The sequence below is a fragment of the Phyllobates terribilis genome, unplaced genomic scaffold (genome assembly GCF_046119375.1).
Source record: "Phyllobates terribilis strain yellow unplaced genomic scaffold, ASM4611937v1 Scaffold_13__5_contigs__length_258822181, whole genome shotgun sequence".
Taxonomy (NCBI): Eukaryota; Metazoa; Chordata; class Amphibia; order Anura; family Dendrobatidae; genus Phyllobates; species Phyllobates terribilis.
This window is the reverse complement of record NW_027362773.1, coordinates 189,657,589-189,673,364: the sequence shown is the minus strand read 5'-3', so window position 1 is coordinate 189,673,364 and position 15,776 is coordinate 189,657,589. Positions and strand designations below refer to the sequence as shown.

General features: G+C 44.7%; 1 protein-coding gene across 1 annotated transcript in view; it reads left to right on the top strand.

Annotated features, from left to right (window-relative positions):
* Positions 1-2,778: 2,778 nt before the first annotated feature.
* Positions 2,779-15,776, top strand: part of CDYL2 (chromodomain Y like 2) — a 94,536-nt gene continuing 81,538 nt past the window's right edge. Inside the window, exon 1 of the mRNA XM_073659139.1 lies at positions 2,779-3,046. Within this exon, the coding sequence (XP_073515240.1) occupies positions 3,023-3,046 (24 nt within the window). The 5' untranslated portion in view covers positions 2,779-3,022. The remainder of the gene's footprint in view (positions 3,047-15,776) is intronic.

Sequence of the window (15,776 nt, the reverse complement as noted above, 5' to 3'; positions counted from 1 at the left end):
TACAGCAACAATCTTCACTACAGTGCAGTCTGAGTTTCTTGAGCAACCGGTTCCAGTAACGATACAGTAGTTTCTTCACAAGGCACAGTATTACAGTCTCTTCAGTAGTATAATTCAGCATAGATTAGATCTCTTTGCAGCACACTTCTATGCATACACAACCACAGGCTTTTCATTGACAATCACACAATAGTACACAGCATTCTTTATCCTGCATGGAGATGGAGGGGGGGTTCATGAGGGAGATGATCCCTATGACACAATTCCTTCCAGTCCTTATCTTTCTGCCCAATAATACTCCACTGTTAGTTCAGGGAGTTTATCTGACCTGTATTTAGTTTCTCTTCTGATCTGAATCCGGTTCAGTTGCCTTCAGTCAGATCCAGATAACACACCACCTTCCTCTTAGGCTTCAGCCAGACTACAATAACAAGTTCCCCACAATCCCCTGGGGCTCTGCTAAAACACTCCCTGTCTCCTGTGACTGTGTTAACCCCTCTAGTTGCTGGATGCTTCTGAAGCACAACACTTCCTATCTCCTGTGCTTGTGTTATTTGTAACAGTTGCTGGATGCTTTGGAAGCAACAGCACTACTTCTGCATGTCACAGTGACTATGATGATTATGGGGGCACCAAGGTGTCGGTAACCATCATCATGGGGGCACCATGGTTTTCAATAATTATCATTTTATGGGACACCATGGTTTTCCGTAGCTATCATCATTATGGGTGCACCATGGTTTTCTGTAGCTATCATCATTAGGGGGGCAAAATAGTTTTCCGTAACTATCAGCATTATGGGGGCACCATGGTTTTCTGCAATTATCATCATTATGGGGGCACCATGGTTTTCCGTAACATCATTTTGACGATACCGCTTATAATCTTAATCAGCCAGACGATTAGATTTGTTAAGCCAAGAGAAATACTCTATTGTGTCTATGTTGACTTGTAAATGTATGTGTATTTCTGTGGCTGGTCAAGAAGGACAGTGACTCAGCCAGGAACAATGAATGTTTGATAAATATGTTTATTAACCTTTGAGTGGTGGCTTGTTGACTCACAAGACAGGAGGACAAACTACGCAAATTCATTAAGTGCTCAAACAATGAGACCTGAGTGCTGCCCTTTCCCCCGAACCTGTGACTGATAACCTTAGCCACATATGTAAATATAAAAAGGGTTTTTCTCTCCTGGTGCAAGGAGAATCAAGGAGAAGCAAAAGACACACAGACTCTATCAGACCATCAGCTTAAAAGCATGGCTTTAACCAAAGAGACACAGATTTGGATTCTACATGATTCTGGCCTAAAGGTATATGGCCCTGACTGGAAAGATACGGGTCTGCTCCACTGACCATTACAGAGCCCATGGATACATTTTGGTAGACCAGATTGGGACGATGAAGTCACCTGGCCGCTTGGATATGTTGTTTGGGGTTGCCAGGTAGGACCCTCCTGTCGCTTGGAACCCATGGAGACATTCGGAGATGCCAGATTGGGACCAGCCAGTCATCTGGTCCCATGGAAACTCTCAGAGAGGCCAGGGTGGGACCCTCGTGTCTCCTGGCCTTGTACCACGATGCACTGCTAGCTTCCTAAGCTTGCCACTACCTTCTCTCTGTGGGGGCCTGCCAGAAGCGAGGGGCCACTGGTTGAGGTAGTTGGCTCTGGAAGTCCCGAAGTCGCAGCTATTCTATTCCAGGTGGGCGGAGAAGGAAGGGTGAGACTGTGTAATGTACCATCTTGGGTATTTACTGGGACTGTTCTTTCTGTTTATAGCCGCTTTGTGGTTCAATAAAGTATGGCCACATTGTTTTACCCTCACCCTGTGTTGTCTGAGTAGTGTTACACCCATGGAAGACACCAGGTCTTCACAATCATTATGGGGACATCATGGTTTTCGGTAACATCATTATGGGGGCACCATGGTTTTCTGTAATTATTATCGTTATGGAGGCACCATGGTTTTCCGTAACATCATTATGGGGGCATCATGGTTTTCGGTAACATCATTACGGGGGCACCATGATTTTCAGTAACTATCATCGTTATGGGGGCACCATGGTTTTCAGTAAATATCGTTATGGGGGCACCATGGTTTTTGGTAACTATCATTATCGGGGCACCATGGTTTTCGGTAACTATCATTATGGGGGCACCATGGTTTTCGGTAACTATTATTATGGGGGCACCATGGTTTTTGATAACTATCATTATCGGGGCACCATGGTTTTTGGTAACTATCATCGGTGTGGGGTTACCATGGTTTTCTCTATCATAATGGGGACACCATGGTTTTTGGTAACTATCATCAGTATGCGGTCACCATGGTTTTATCTATCATTAAGGGGTCACCATGGTTTTCGGCAACTATCATTATGGCAACACTGTGGTTTTTCGGTAACAACGTTATGGGGGCACCCTGGTTTTCAGTAACTATCATCATTATGGGGGTACTGGAATCTGAACGCCCGTCACCATCGATGCCTACTTTCCCAGCAGCGCTGGGCTCCTGACCCCCCAGTGATGGCAGCCTCGCTGTCTGGCACTGCGCTTTCCACACATAACACTAATGACTCACTAGTGACCTCCTTGAGGTGTAAGGATGCCTGGAGGACCCTGCTGGAGGACCCTGGTGAGTGCAGGTTCAGGGGAGGCAGCCTGGCTGTGGTGGGCACAGGTGCCATCTCCCTATGGGCAGAGCTGTGTGCTCCTGCTCTTCATACAGGCTGCTATGAGGACAGGCACTGCCTCCTTCCCCTCCCCGCCCCCGATGCTGCCGCTGCTGGCGGACAGCCCCTAGCTGTCATGTCACAGACACCTCCCACGTTAGCCCCGCAGTCAGCGCGCCCTCTGGCGGACGTCGTCGTGCAGTGAGCAGGGCAGGAGCTGGGAACGCTCCGCTCCGCTCAGCTCCAGCGCTGGTTGTGGCAGCCGCCGCCGCCGTGTGATTCTGCGCACACTGACACTGGAGTCCCTGTCATTCTGCCGCGGCACGCACTGCCCGCCCCGGTCCCGGCATGGCTTCTGGGGACCTGTACGAGGTAGGCAATGCCCTCTGCTCCGCTTCTGCGTCCAGGGGTCGTTTACAGAGGGTGCAGCTGCGCCAGGGGAGGGGGCTCGGTGCACTTTGCATGTGCAGGCCTTGGGAGGGGACGACACCTATGGCATTAATGGGGGGTCTTCAGGTTTAAACAACCTGGTAAAGTCGGGGGGAGGTGAAGGGGGCGCAGGCATGGCTGTAGGGTGGCAGGGCGGCCAGGTGGTCTTTTCTCCATGTGTATGGACCTGTGTGAATGTGCCTGAAGTGATCCACACAAGCTGACTTGTTGACTGCTGCAGCACCTCTTGGCTGTCAATCATATTCCAACTTTTATAAAGTCCTCGGCTCTCCATCCCTTCTGGAAATGGTTGACAGGTTTGCTTTTCCAAGTGGTGTTGCAGCAGGAGGATGGGCTGCTATCAATTGGTAGCTTGAAAGAGGTTCTGCAGCAGCCGGGTTCAGCATTTGAAAGGGTAACCTCAAATGTGAGGGTTCCTTAGAGGTTGCGCAGTCAGATTATTGGGGTCGGCAATGCTGTGGTGCCCTGTGCTTCTGTGAAGTCTGACTGCTGCAGAACCTCTTTATCAGTCCTTTTTTTTTTCCCAACTTGTATAAGTCACAGCCTGTTTTAGGGTTCAACTTTTTTGAGTTTTGTAATATTTTTGTGATTTACGGGCAATGCAGACTTGCGTTCTGATGGTAAAAGAGGTTCTGCAGCAGCCGAGTTATCGTGAGGGTTTACCGGAGGTGGCAGAAGGGGTCGTTAAATGTGCCACTGGTTGGCATATAGGATTATTGAGTGGTCTCACAAAGACGGGCAGTGAAGAGAGGGATCTGTACGTGTGTAGATCTGCTGGGCAGGATATTGATTGACAGCTCGTATGAGGTGCTGCAGCAGCTTTGACTCCGCTTCTCTATTTGCAGGCTACTGGTCTCCCCAAGTTTTTCTGCCAGCCATGGTGACCTCAGTCCTACAGGGTGTATCAATACTGTGGTGTCCCACTGATCCGGTGAGGTCACTACTGGGAAAACTCCCAGTTCTTTTTGGGTTACTGGTCTCCCCAAGTTTTTGACCACCTAAAGTGACCTCAGTCCTACAGGGTGTATCAATACTGTGGTCTCCCACTGATCCGGTGAGGTCACTACTGGGAAAACTCCCAGTTCTTTTTGGGTTACTGGTCTCCCCAAGTTTTTGACCACCTAAAGTGACCTCAGTCCTACAGGGTGTATCAATACTGTGGTCTCCCACTGATCCGGTGAGGTCACTACTGGGAAAACTCCCAGTTCTTTTTGGGTTACTGGTCTCCCCAAGTTTTTGACCAGCCATGGTGACCTCAGTCCTACAGGGTGTATCAATACTGTGGTCTCCCACTGATCCGGTTAGGTTCACTACTGGGAAAACTCCCAGTTCTTTACGGGTTACTGCTCTCCCCAAGTTTTTGACCAGCCGTGGTGACCTCAGTCCCAGAGGGTGTAACAACACTGTCGTCGCCCACTGATGTAGTGATGTTCACTACTGGGAAAACTCCCAGTTCTTTTTGGGTTACTGGTCTCCCCAAGTTTTTGACCAGCCGTGGTGACCTCAGTCCCAGAGGGTGTAACAACACTGTCATCGCCCACTGATCTAGTGATGTTCACTACTGGGAAAACTCCCAGTTCTTTTTGGGTTACTGGTCTCCCCAAGTTTTTTACCACCTAAAGTGACCTAAGTCCTACAGGGTGTATCAATACTGTGGTCTCCAGCTGATCCGGTGAGGTCACTACTGGGAAAACTCCCAGTTCTTTACAGGTTACTGCTCTCCACAAGTTTTTGACCAGCAATGGTGAACTCAGTTCTACAGTATGAATACTGTGGTCTCCCACTGATCCGGTGATGTTCACTACTGGGAAAAATCAAGGTCTTTTTGGGTTACTGCGCTCCTCAAATTTTTGAATAATTGAGCAACTGGAGTCAAAATCAGTATTGGGCATAACTTTGTGCCCGTGCCACCTTCCTTTAAAAATTCAACTTATCCATTTTCTAATTTTGGAACGCTGGCAGACAACCAGTATGGTGCCAGTATCTGTGCTCTCGCAGAATGTGTTGCCCAACTTTTTGAAACAACACGCTTACTTAAATACTCATGCTTAAATAGCCTTTGCCCTTACATTGTCTTTTAACTAGTTTCTCTTAAAGGGGATGTTCAGAATTTGACAATCACCCCCCATCCCCAAAAAATAAAAACAGTGCCACACCTATTCACTGGTTATTTTTGCTATTGCATATGATGGAGCTAAGTTACAATACCAGACACAACCTTGGACATGGTGGTGCCAGCCATTTAAAGAGGACTATCTCTTAATTCCAAAAATCAGTCCTTGGTTTGTCCTAACATTTATTAACCAATACAGGAGCCATTACTGCTCCCGCTGATTGTTGCCACCCGACTTTCCTAGAGTGATGAAGGCTTAATTTGTCTGAGGTGCCAATCTGGATAGGAAATATACAGATACGTTCACACCTGTTGGATTTTAGTGCAGATTTGGCACCATGTCCAATCCATATCATGGGAATACTGGTGAATTAGTCCCTTTAAGAGGGACTAATCTTGCGTCCCTTCACGCAGCATATCCTACCCAACCCAAATGTTTTAAGTAGCGGATCGTGTAGCAAAACATGCGCCGGATTTGCAAGGTGCAAAGGGATCAAGAACTATTATTAACTGTGGAAATTTTTCACTTAAAGTGACTAGTCACCAAGTTAAGTGTCCAGATTTGCTCTTATTTTATTACCACTGATCCCGAGTATGCTGTTGTTTTGTTTTTTCCAGTCTGCCATACTGTTTCAGAGATACGGACCTATTTGTGCCATGATAATTTTTGGGCATTACTCATAGCATCCTCCTGGGCATGTCTTTACAGCTGCTCTGCATAATTACCCTGTAAGCACCGCCTCCATGGTAAATACCATAAAAATTATCCCCAAATAAAAAGGCCAATATCTCTGGAACCGTATGGCAGATTTTAAAATAACAAAAAACTGAATATTGAGGGGAGCAGTGAGAATGACATAAGAGCAGTAACGCACCATTTTTGACCCGGTGACAGGCCCTATTTAAGGGGACCGTCTGTAACCATTAGAGAGTGTTAGCTGACTCTTCCAGCAGGGTGATGGCTAAGTAATGGTGGCATAGATGGTGTTTATGAGTGTAATGGCTAAATGATGATGATACATCATACAACCTTCCGACCATGTTATATCGGGAACTGAGATTCCCATGACAAGGTGATGTGTCTGTTGTTATTTTAGAAACTCAAAGGGACGGGACGTGATTGATTTTTACCTTGAAATGTTCAGTAAACGCTATAATAGTCCGGGAACAAAATCAATTTGTCCATGACCAAATTTATCATATAAATGCTTTACAGTTCCATCTAGTTAAGCGGACGAGCGGTGTCATTACATATCGGACATAGCCTGTTCCTAACGGGTAGGTCACAATTACGGTACATTATAGATCCCCCCTCCCCATTTGCTAAATAGGCACATCGCATCGGTGGTCTCTGTCACACACAGTGTGGGGAATACAAAGTGCAACACGAAGGGATGAGGGGAAGGAAGCCCAGACACTAGGGAAAGGGGGAGTGGAGACCCCTAGGCAGATCTAATGACACCCTGCCTACCCTACCGTCCCTATATTGGTTCCATACCAATCGCCAAGCAGGAAACCTAAGCCCTGTATATCCCTAGATCTAGGCCCTAGATGCTGAGGGGGGGGTGAGAACTGGTCAGTCCCCACTATAAACTAAAGACAACAAGGGAGAGAAACAAAGGGGGAAAACTTAGCTTGAGCCAGAGAAATAACACCAAACGTCCTCCAAGGGCACCAGAGAGGAAGCTATCCAACTGCTGTAGCTCCAAGCCTACACAAGGGGAAATGTAAATATCACCGGCGACTCCCTGCAGCAGACTGAGAGTTTATAAACACCCAGACCAGGTGTGTCAATCAGAGCAGGAGGGAGGCTGCCGCTGGGTCCAAAAGTGAGAAGGAGTGTAGGAAGACGTCAAAATGCCAAATGCAGTGACCTTCTGCAGCCTGATACAGAGCGACTGTCTGTCACATCTGACACACACGTGACACCGACACATGGTAAAAAATAATATTCATCTCTTTAAGTTTATTTTATGAAGGACTTTAGTTACAGTCAGCCCGATCTTTCTGGTTAAGAAAGGCAGAGCAGTAGGAGGGGAATGAGGGGATGTAGCTACACATCTCATAGGAGACTCGTATGGTCTACGAGTCCTGGTCACTCTTCGCTAAGTAGAACCCCTAGTCCATCGATTTGACTTGAATGGTACAACATCTGCATAGAAGAGCTGAAAACCGGCGCATGTGCGGTGTATGGGCGTATGCATCAATTTTGGTCAACGCATGCGCTGGTGCTGATGACCCAGAAAAGGAGCACTGGACCGGCAAATACGCAGAGCAACGTTGATTATTCTACAAGGGAAAATTTTCAGCTCTAAGTATGGAGAACCTGTCCTGTTTACCTACAATTGAGCACAGTGTAATGCTCAATTTCCCCTGAGGGGGCTCTACAGGAAAAGTGAACACTTGCTGCCAGGCTTACTTGTAAATTACAGCTGATTTTCAGGGATCTCATCTGCTCATTGTTAAATGACTTTTCTAACATTTAGGGATTGTCCATAATGGAGAACCCCTTTAAGTAGGCAGCAAATTATGGTAATAAATACATTTTAAAGACTTAGAGACATTTCTTATGTCTTTCTTTTCAGAAACCAGTCTTAATCCGAAATGCTTGGGAATAAAATTGTGACAAAGTTACATAGTATAACTGCCACTACTTGGGATGATCTAAAGACAGAAATTGAGATTTTTACCAATTTCTGGGTTGTATACATTAAGGGGTCCACTTTTCTAAAAGTGTGAAACCGCTTGGAAATCAGATAGTACTCACTCTCATTGATCCAATGCTCCATTCTCAGTGTTTTGGTTGCAGCGGTGATGTGGAGTCAACGGCTCACATCACCGCTGCAGCCAGTCAGTGAGTTCATCTTATCCACACCAGCTGAGCTCCGTGATTGGCTGCAGAGCTGATAAAATCATATTATCAGTGAGCTCAGCGACTCATGCTGCCTTCATCGACCGAGCCGCTGAGCTCAGTGACTACCTACAGTAGTGATGTAAGATGTTGACTTGACGTAGCCTCTGCAGCCAAAGACCGTAGCAGAGGCGGCACTGGACCCGGGGAGAGTGAGTACTGTTTGCTTTTAGATACGTTTGGGATCTAAAAGTGGAAAATCCCTGTAAGTGTTAATAAGAACATCCCTTCACGGTTGTCCCGACTCACTTTTCCTTGCCTTTTTTTAAAAAGTCATAAATATGGCGTGATCCTGAATATATGACTTTTGAATGCCAAAATAGTGGCGCAAATCTGTCAATAAATCTCCAGGTAATGCTCGGTTTCACCTGCAGCGGGCGCTCCAGAGGAGGTGTATGGTCAGACATTGCTAGGTAACAGCTGATCGGAATAAGACCAATAATAAGGCAATTATAGGACATTTCTATACAAGGGACACATTGTACATTTACCAGTTTTCTCTATTTTTAATGTCCTCTATAAATCACATTTGTGAATCTTAAATTTTACTACAATTTTTATCCATGTATGTGATGATTGATCATTTCCTCCATTTCTGAATATACCTCATTTATAAAACTATATAAGAGAAAATAAAATATTTGGCTGTTAATCACAAAGCCGGCCGGGATTTTTATGAGGGATTTTTATGATGCTTTATATCGATTATTTCTGCATTAACATTGTACAACTCCTTAGCAGTTAAGGGTTTGTCTAGTTTATTGTTAATAAAGTTTATTGAAAGAAGCATGATATTCGCGCCTATTGTGTATTATTATATTCTCCGAACTGAAGACGGCACAGCGCACGTTGCCACCGTCCCTGTGATCTGGGTTGCGTCATGTATCAGCACATGAAGGGCCTCATTTATTAAAACGGTCTCAAAAAATAAGAAAGTATTTGTTGCCAACGGCAACCAATCAGACCTCAACTTTCATTTTTTGAACTTCTCTTGTAAAATAGAAGCTGTGCCCTGATTGGTCGCTCTGCCGGAGCGGGAAGAAACATGAGGGAAGCATTTCTCCTAGTGCCCGGCTCTTTGCTTCAAGCAAAGTCTTCTCGGAAATGCCACAACCTTTCAGAACAATGTAAAGCTCTCTGAAATAAGGAAGCCTGTCTAGATTTCTTGGTACCCGCCATTTGGGTATCATGGAACTTCTGTTTTCCTTTAAAGCGAGTGTGCTCACAGCAAAAAAAATAAATTATGGTCAGTCTGAATCTTTGTGTAGTTTGCGGGCTACTCTTCTCTTTGCTTTGGTAACCAAGGAAGGGAATGGCAGTCAAATAGATTTCATAGGCCGCCATATTGGAACACATCAGTGACCGCTGACAGTAAAAGTAGCCGTATAAGATCTCCCTCCTTTTGGAAGAATTCTCCCTCCTTTTGGAAGAATTCTCCCCCCTTTTGGAAGAATTCTCCCCCCTTTTGGAAGAATTCTCCCCCCTTTTGGAAGAATTCTCCCCCCTTTTGGAAGAATTCTCCCCCCTTTTGGGAGAATTCTCCCTCTTTTTGGAAGAATTCTCCCTCCTTTTGGAAGAATTCTCCCTCCTTTTGGAAGAATTCTCCCTCCTTTTGGAAGAATTCTCCCTCCTTTTGGAAGAATTCTCCCTCCTTTTGGAAGAATTCTCCCTCCTTTTGGAAGAATTCTCCCTCCTTTTGGAAGAATTCTCCCTCCTTTTGGAAGAATTCTCCCTCCTTTTGGAAGAATTCTCCCTCCTTTCGGAAGAATTCTCCCTCTTCCATTCTTCTGTGTATATAAATATACTTAAGTCTATTCCTGTAGTGTTACTCAACTGTTGTCAATCCAGTGCCGAATTCTCTGTCCTCCATCTCCCGCATGTGGGTCCCTCTGTTTGTCAACCCTACGCGCTCCTGTCACATCACCCTCCCGAACCAATCATCCCAGCTCTTGCTGGTTATCCAGAATGTTAGCATGTACGTTGTGATACACCACCATGCCTACTTTGAACCTAAAACCAAACTCTTGGTTAATTCTGCTACATCAGTGTTTTCTTTGTAATATTGGAGTTGCTGAACTTGTTCTACCTCCGAACTTCAACTCCGATGTCTAACAGGACCAGATCTGTCTGGCGCACTCTACTACACCGTTTCTCATAGCTGTGTCTATTACTGTTTCTCGTGGAATATAACTCTGCCCATTGCAGTCACTTCTCTGCTGCATCGATCTCCATAGTTCCATCTCAGCTCTGCTGCAACGATCTCCATAGTTCCATCTCAGCTCATCCTGTTGATGTTCTGCTACACCAAACTTCATTATTTCAACTGGAATACTCTGCTGAACCAGCAATATCTCTCTGTGCTGCATGAGAGCTGCTCAACAAAACGTAAGGGCTCAGAAGATCCACCTCTCTCCATGAGAAATTGAAACATTCTTGCACCATGGATCCCAAAGTTGTGGAGGCTTCAATACCTTTGCAAGTAGATCTTGAGGAATTCTTTGGAATTGTGACTCCTCTTGCTGTCAACTGGAAGTAGTTTAGCTCATGTGTCATATGTGAGGGATAACAACTAGGTTGATGAGGTACACTTAAATGTTTGGCCACGCCAAGGGTGCATCCAGCCCCTGTACTTGGTTTGAACCATCATTCTGTGCTTACAGACTCCATTGAAAGATGGTCCTCATCCACTTTCTGTTTCATGAATATCCAATACTCCACCTGCTTATCAGGACTTTGCCTCCTTATCGCACATATGACCTTTCTATTCCTCCTTATCCAGTGATTAAACCAACTAGAGTAAGTATGAGAAAGGACTACATTTTAGTCTGCAACGCGTAGGATTTATTCTAGGAATACCTGTTCTTAATCTATTTTGGAAAAAGCCATTTGAATATTTTTATCTGGAAAATGGCTGGATTTATCCTTTGTATAGAGTGAAGGTGTATCCACCCTCGCTACCAGAGAACAAAGTGTTCATTTATATTAAGGAGAATCTGGACAAAGCTTTTTTTTTTTTCTCGAAAATCAACATCGCCTGCCAGAGCAGAGTTCTTTAAAGGATGGATCTCTTGGACTCTATTGATTATCATAGTTTGAACAAAATCACCGTAAAAAAAGATTGCTAGCCTTTGGCTCTCAATTCCCAAGTATTCCACCGGATTAAGGAGGTCCTTATTTTTTAAAAAATAAGCTGAATCGCCTCAGAGCCTACAATTTGATTCACAGCAAGGATGGAAATAAGTGGAAAATGATATTCAGTACCTGTGACAGTCACTACAAATATCTGGTTGTGTTTTAAAGTTTGCAACACTTTTGATCTGTTCTAGCATTTTGTAAATTATATTTTTCATAATGTTCTGAATCTGTATGTTTAGACAATATTCTAATCTTACAAGACCTGGACTCTCAGTGCCAACATGTTTAGTCAGTTCTACACAAACTCTTGCAAAAGAATCTTTTTGCCAATTTTTAAAAATGTTTAAACTTCAAAAGATGTCCATTTTGAGGTACATTACTTCCTCTGGAGTCTTGCAGTTAGATCTCAAAAAAGTTTAAGAAGTTCTATACTGGCTGCAACCCACTGGACTCAAAGCACTATATATGATTCCTGGGATTTGCCAATTATTATTGGCAATTCATCATGGACTATTCTCAAATTGTATCTCTTTCATCCATAATGTCGAAGGGCGCAAATTCATGGAACTGGCCAGATTCAGCAATTCATGCCTTGAGTAATCTTCAACCCCACGTTTGGTCCAGTTCTGCATTAACCTGATGTCAACAAGCCACTTTCTCGAGTATGACTTGTCTTTCATTTGAGTAAGAACCGTTCTATTGCAGTTCCATGAGACTGGGAACCATTTGGACGTTTTTTCCTTTAGAAATTTTCAAGGCATTAGATATACCATGGAACAAGTGTGAAGTCGGTCATCAAGAAGTGACTTCAAATTTGGCTCAACAGTAACATTACCTAGAACTGGACATCCCTCAAAACATTGGTAAAAATACAAGAAGTAAATTGGTATGAGGCTGCCAAGTGAACCACAGCAACATTAAAGGAGCTACTTGAATTTCTTTCAAGTACTAGTTGTGTACTGCATGTGACAATAATCTCCTGTAATCTTCATTTGTCTGGCCTGTGGGTTATGATGGCAAGACAGATGCCTTTTCATACAAAGAAAAACATCCAAGCCTGGATATGTTTTCCCAAAAATTATGTCAAGTCTGCCAAAAGCATATGGGAAAATGTGCTATTGTCTGATGAGACCAGGATTGACCTCTTTTCCAAACTTCCAAATAGTATGTTTGGTGCAAAGCCATCACCAAAAGACTACGCAAAACACAGTGAAGCATGGTGGAGACAGCATTGTTCTTTTGAGGCTGTTTTTCGACAGCTGTAACTGAGGCTTTAGTCAAGGTGGAGAGAATTATTAACCGTTCCAAATTGCAGTGAATTCGGCATCAAAGCCTTCAAGTCTCTGCTAAAAAACTGAAAATTAGGAATATCACCTTTCAGCACAACGCCCCTAAGCATAGCTCCAAATCAACAAAAGAATGGCTTTGCCAGAAGGAGATCAAAGTTTTGTAATTGCACAGCCAGAGCCCAGATCTGAATCCAATTGAAAATCTGTGGGTGACATGAATAGAGCGCTGTACACAGGAGCTGCCCTTGCAGTCTGACAGTTTTGGAGCTACTTCAAGGAAGAGTGGGCAAAGATTTCCAATTCTAGATGTGCCATGCTGATAGAATTCTACCCCAAAAAAACTGAATACTGTCATACATTCAAAGGATATTTCAACTAAGTATTAGTGTAAGGGTGTGCATGTTTGTGTAACCAAATTAATAGTTTTTTTCAATTGAATTGTACAGATTATGGGTACTAACTCTGAACCTATACTTCCTGCTCTGACCTCGGATCGTCTGACTGCGTTTTGTCTCACCCACCTGTACCCTGTACGCGAGTCTCTTACCCTCCAGTCAGCTGCTGCATTCCTAGAGTGGTACCTGGTGTCTACCGGTGACCCAGCCTATCTTCACCATCAGAGGTTCTAGTAAATACACAGTAGACACCTAGTCAGACAAATCTGGGGTAAACCCAACCTGTGGCACAGTGGGTCCACACCCACCAGCGTTACAGTAAGTTTAGGCCATGGACCCTGCTGACAAATTGGGACCTAAAAACCACAAGTCTAGCATACAATGCTGTACGAGGAGGGTCCGTTTTTAACTAGACTGCCAAGATCAACTGAAGCAGGCTATCAATGTGGTGGCAAATCGGTTGCAGGATCTCACCATCGTAATGTACTCCCTGTTCTCTCTCTCTACCATGCCTACCTTCCTACAGAATAGGCTGCCTCTCCAAGGGAACCGCCAATGGCTCCAGTTTTTGGTGGAACAGCTAAGCTCCATGTGATGATATAGCTTCTAATCTTAATCAGCCAGACGTCTGGATTTGTTAAGCCAAGAGAAATACCCTATTGTGTTTGTGTTGACTTGTGAATGTATGTGAGTTTCTATGGCTGGTCAAGAAGGACAGACCAGTATTTGTGTAACCCTGATTGTTGTCTTCTCTTGGTTCTGAAACAATGATGTTTGTTACTGTGCTAATTGCATATTATACTAAATCCAGCTAGATGTTGCTTTAAAGAGCCCCCTGCTATACCAACTATGTAAATTGATTAAATGCACAAACAATGAGACTTGAGCCCTGTGGAATAATATCCCTAACTCTTGACCTGTGGATATGTACTTGAAAGGACACTTGAAAATATTTAAGGAACACATGTCTCTGTAGCAGGCAGATTTGAAACCGAGAATTGAAGGAGACTTTACAGGGAGAATCAAGGATCAGAATCTTCAGACTATCAGCTTGGTAGCATGGCTTTACCCAAAGAGACACAGATTTGGATTCTACATGATTGCAGCCTAAGGGTATATGGTCCTGACTGGAAAGATACGGATCTGCTCCATTGACCATCCGAGAGCCCATTGGATACACTTGGGGAGACCAGGTTGGGACGATGAAGTCCTCTGGCCCCATGGATATGTTTTTTGGAGTTGCCAGGTGGGACCCTCCGGTCGCCTGGGAGACATTCGGAGAAGCCAGATTAGGACCAGCCGGTCATCTGGCCCCATGGAGACTCTCGGAGAGGCCAGGGTGGGACCCTCGGGTTTCCAGGCCTTGTACCTCGATGGACTGCTAGCTTCCTAAGCTTGCCACTACCTTCTCTCTGTGGGGGCCCGCCAGAAGCGTGGGGGCCACTGGTTGAGGTACTTGGCCCTGGAAGTCCCAAAGTCACAGCTGTTCTATCCCAGGCAGGCCAGCGGAAGTGTGAGACTGTGTAATGTGGTACCATTTTGGGCATTTGGTGGGACTGTTCTATGTGTTTGCCTGTTTTCTGGTTCAATAAAGTATTGCCACACTGTTTTACCCTCACCATGTGTTGTCTGAGTGGTATTGCTCCTACAGAAGACCCCGTGTCTTCACACTCCAGCTTTAGCTCCCTTCCCGCTTCGATGGAGATTACAAGGAGAGCCGCAGCTTCATTAACCAGTGCCAGATACACTTCTCTCTCTCCATGCCCACCTGTTTCCAACAGACCATACCAAGATAGCATTTATGGTCTCTCTGCTGTCTGGACAAGCCCTGGCTTGGGCAAATCCCATTTGGGAGCGTGAACCTCCAGAGACCCGTGACTTGGGGAGGATTCTGGAGCAGTTCCGAGGCGTCTTCTAGGTACCAAGCCACACCTCCTCAGCCACCTCATCCCTGTTGAATCTAAGACAAGGCGTGGACGCTGTGGCACAGTATACTCTACACTTCCTTATCCTGGCTGCGAAGCTAGTTTGGAACGAAGAAGCCCTGGTGGTAACTTTCTGACAGGGCCTGTCTGGTCGAATTAAGGATGAATTGGCAAGCAGGGATCTACCATCTTCCCTGGATGCTCTTATACAGTGAAGGTAATAAGTATTTGATCCCTTGCTGTTTTTGTAAGTGTACCAACTGACAAAGACATGAACAGTCTATAATTTTAAGGGTAGGTTAATTTTAACATTGAGAGAGAGAATATCCAAAAAAAAATCAAGAAAATCACATTAGATACATTTATTTGCATTTTGCAGTGAGAAATAAGTGTTTGATCCCCTACAAACCATTATGAGTTCTGGCTCCTACAGACCAGTTAGACGCTCCTAATCAACTCGTTACCTGCATTAAAGACAGCTGTCTTACATAGTCACCTGTATAAAAGACTCAATCAGTCAGACTCTAACCTCTACAATGTGGGCAAGACCAAAGAGCTTTCTAAGGATGTCAGAGACAAGATTATAGACCTGCACAAAGCTGGAATGGGCTACAAAACCATAAGTAAGACGCTGGGTGAGAAGGAGACAACTGTTGGTGCAATAGTAAGAAAATGGAAGAAATACAAAATGACTGTCAATCGACATCGATCTGGGGCACCATGCAAGATCTCATCCCCTGGGGGTTTCCTTGATCATGAGAGAGGTGAGAGATCAGCCTAAAACTACACAGGGGGGAACTTATTAATGATCTCAAGGCAGCTGGGACCACAGTGACCAAGAAAACCATTGGTATCACATTACGCCTTTAAAGTTTTAAAATCCT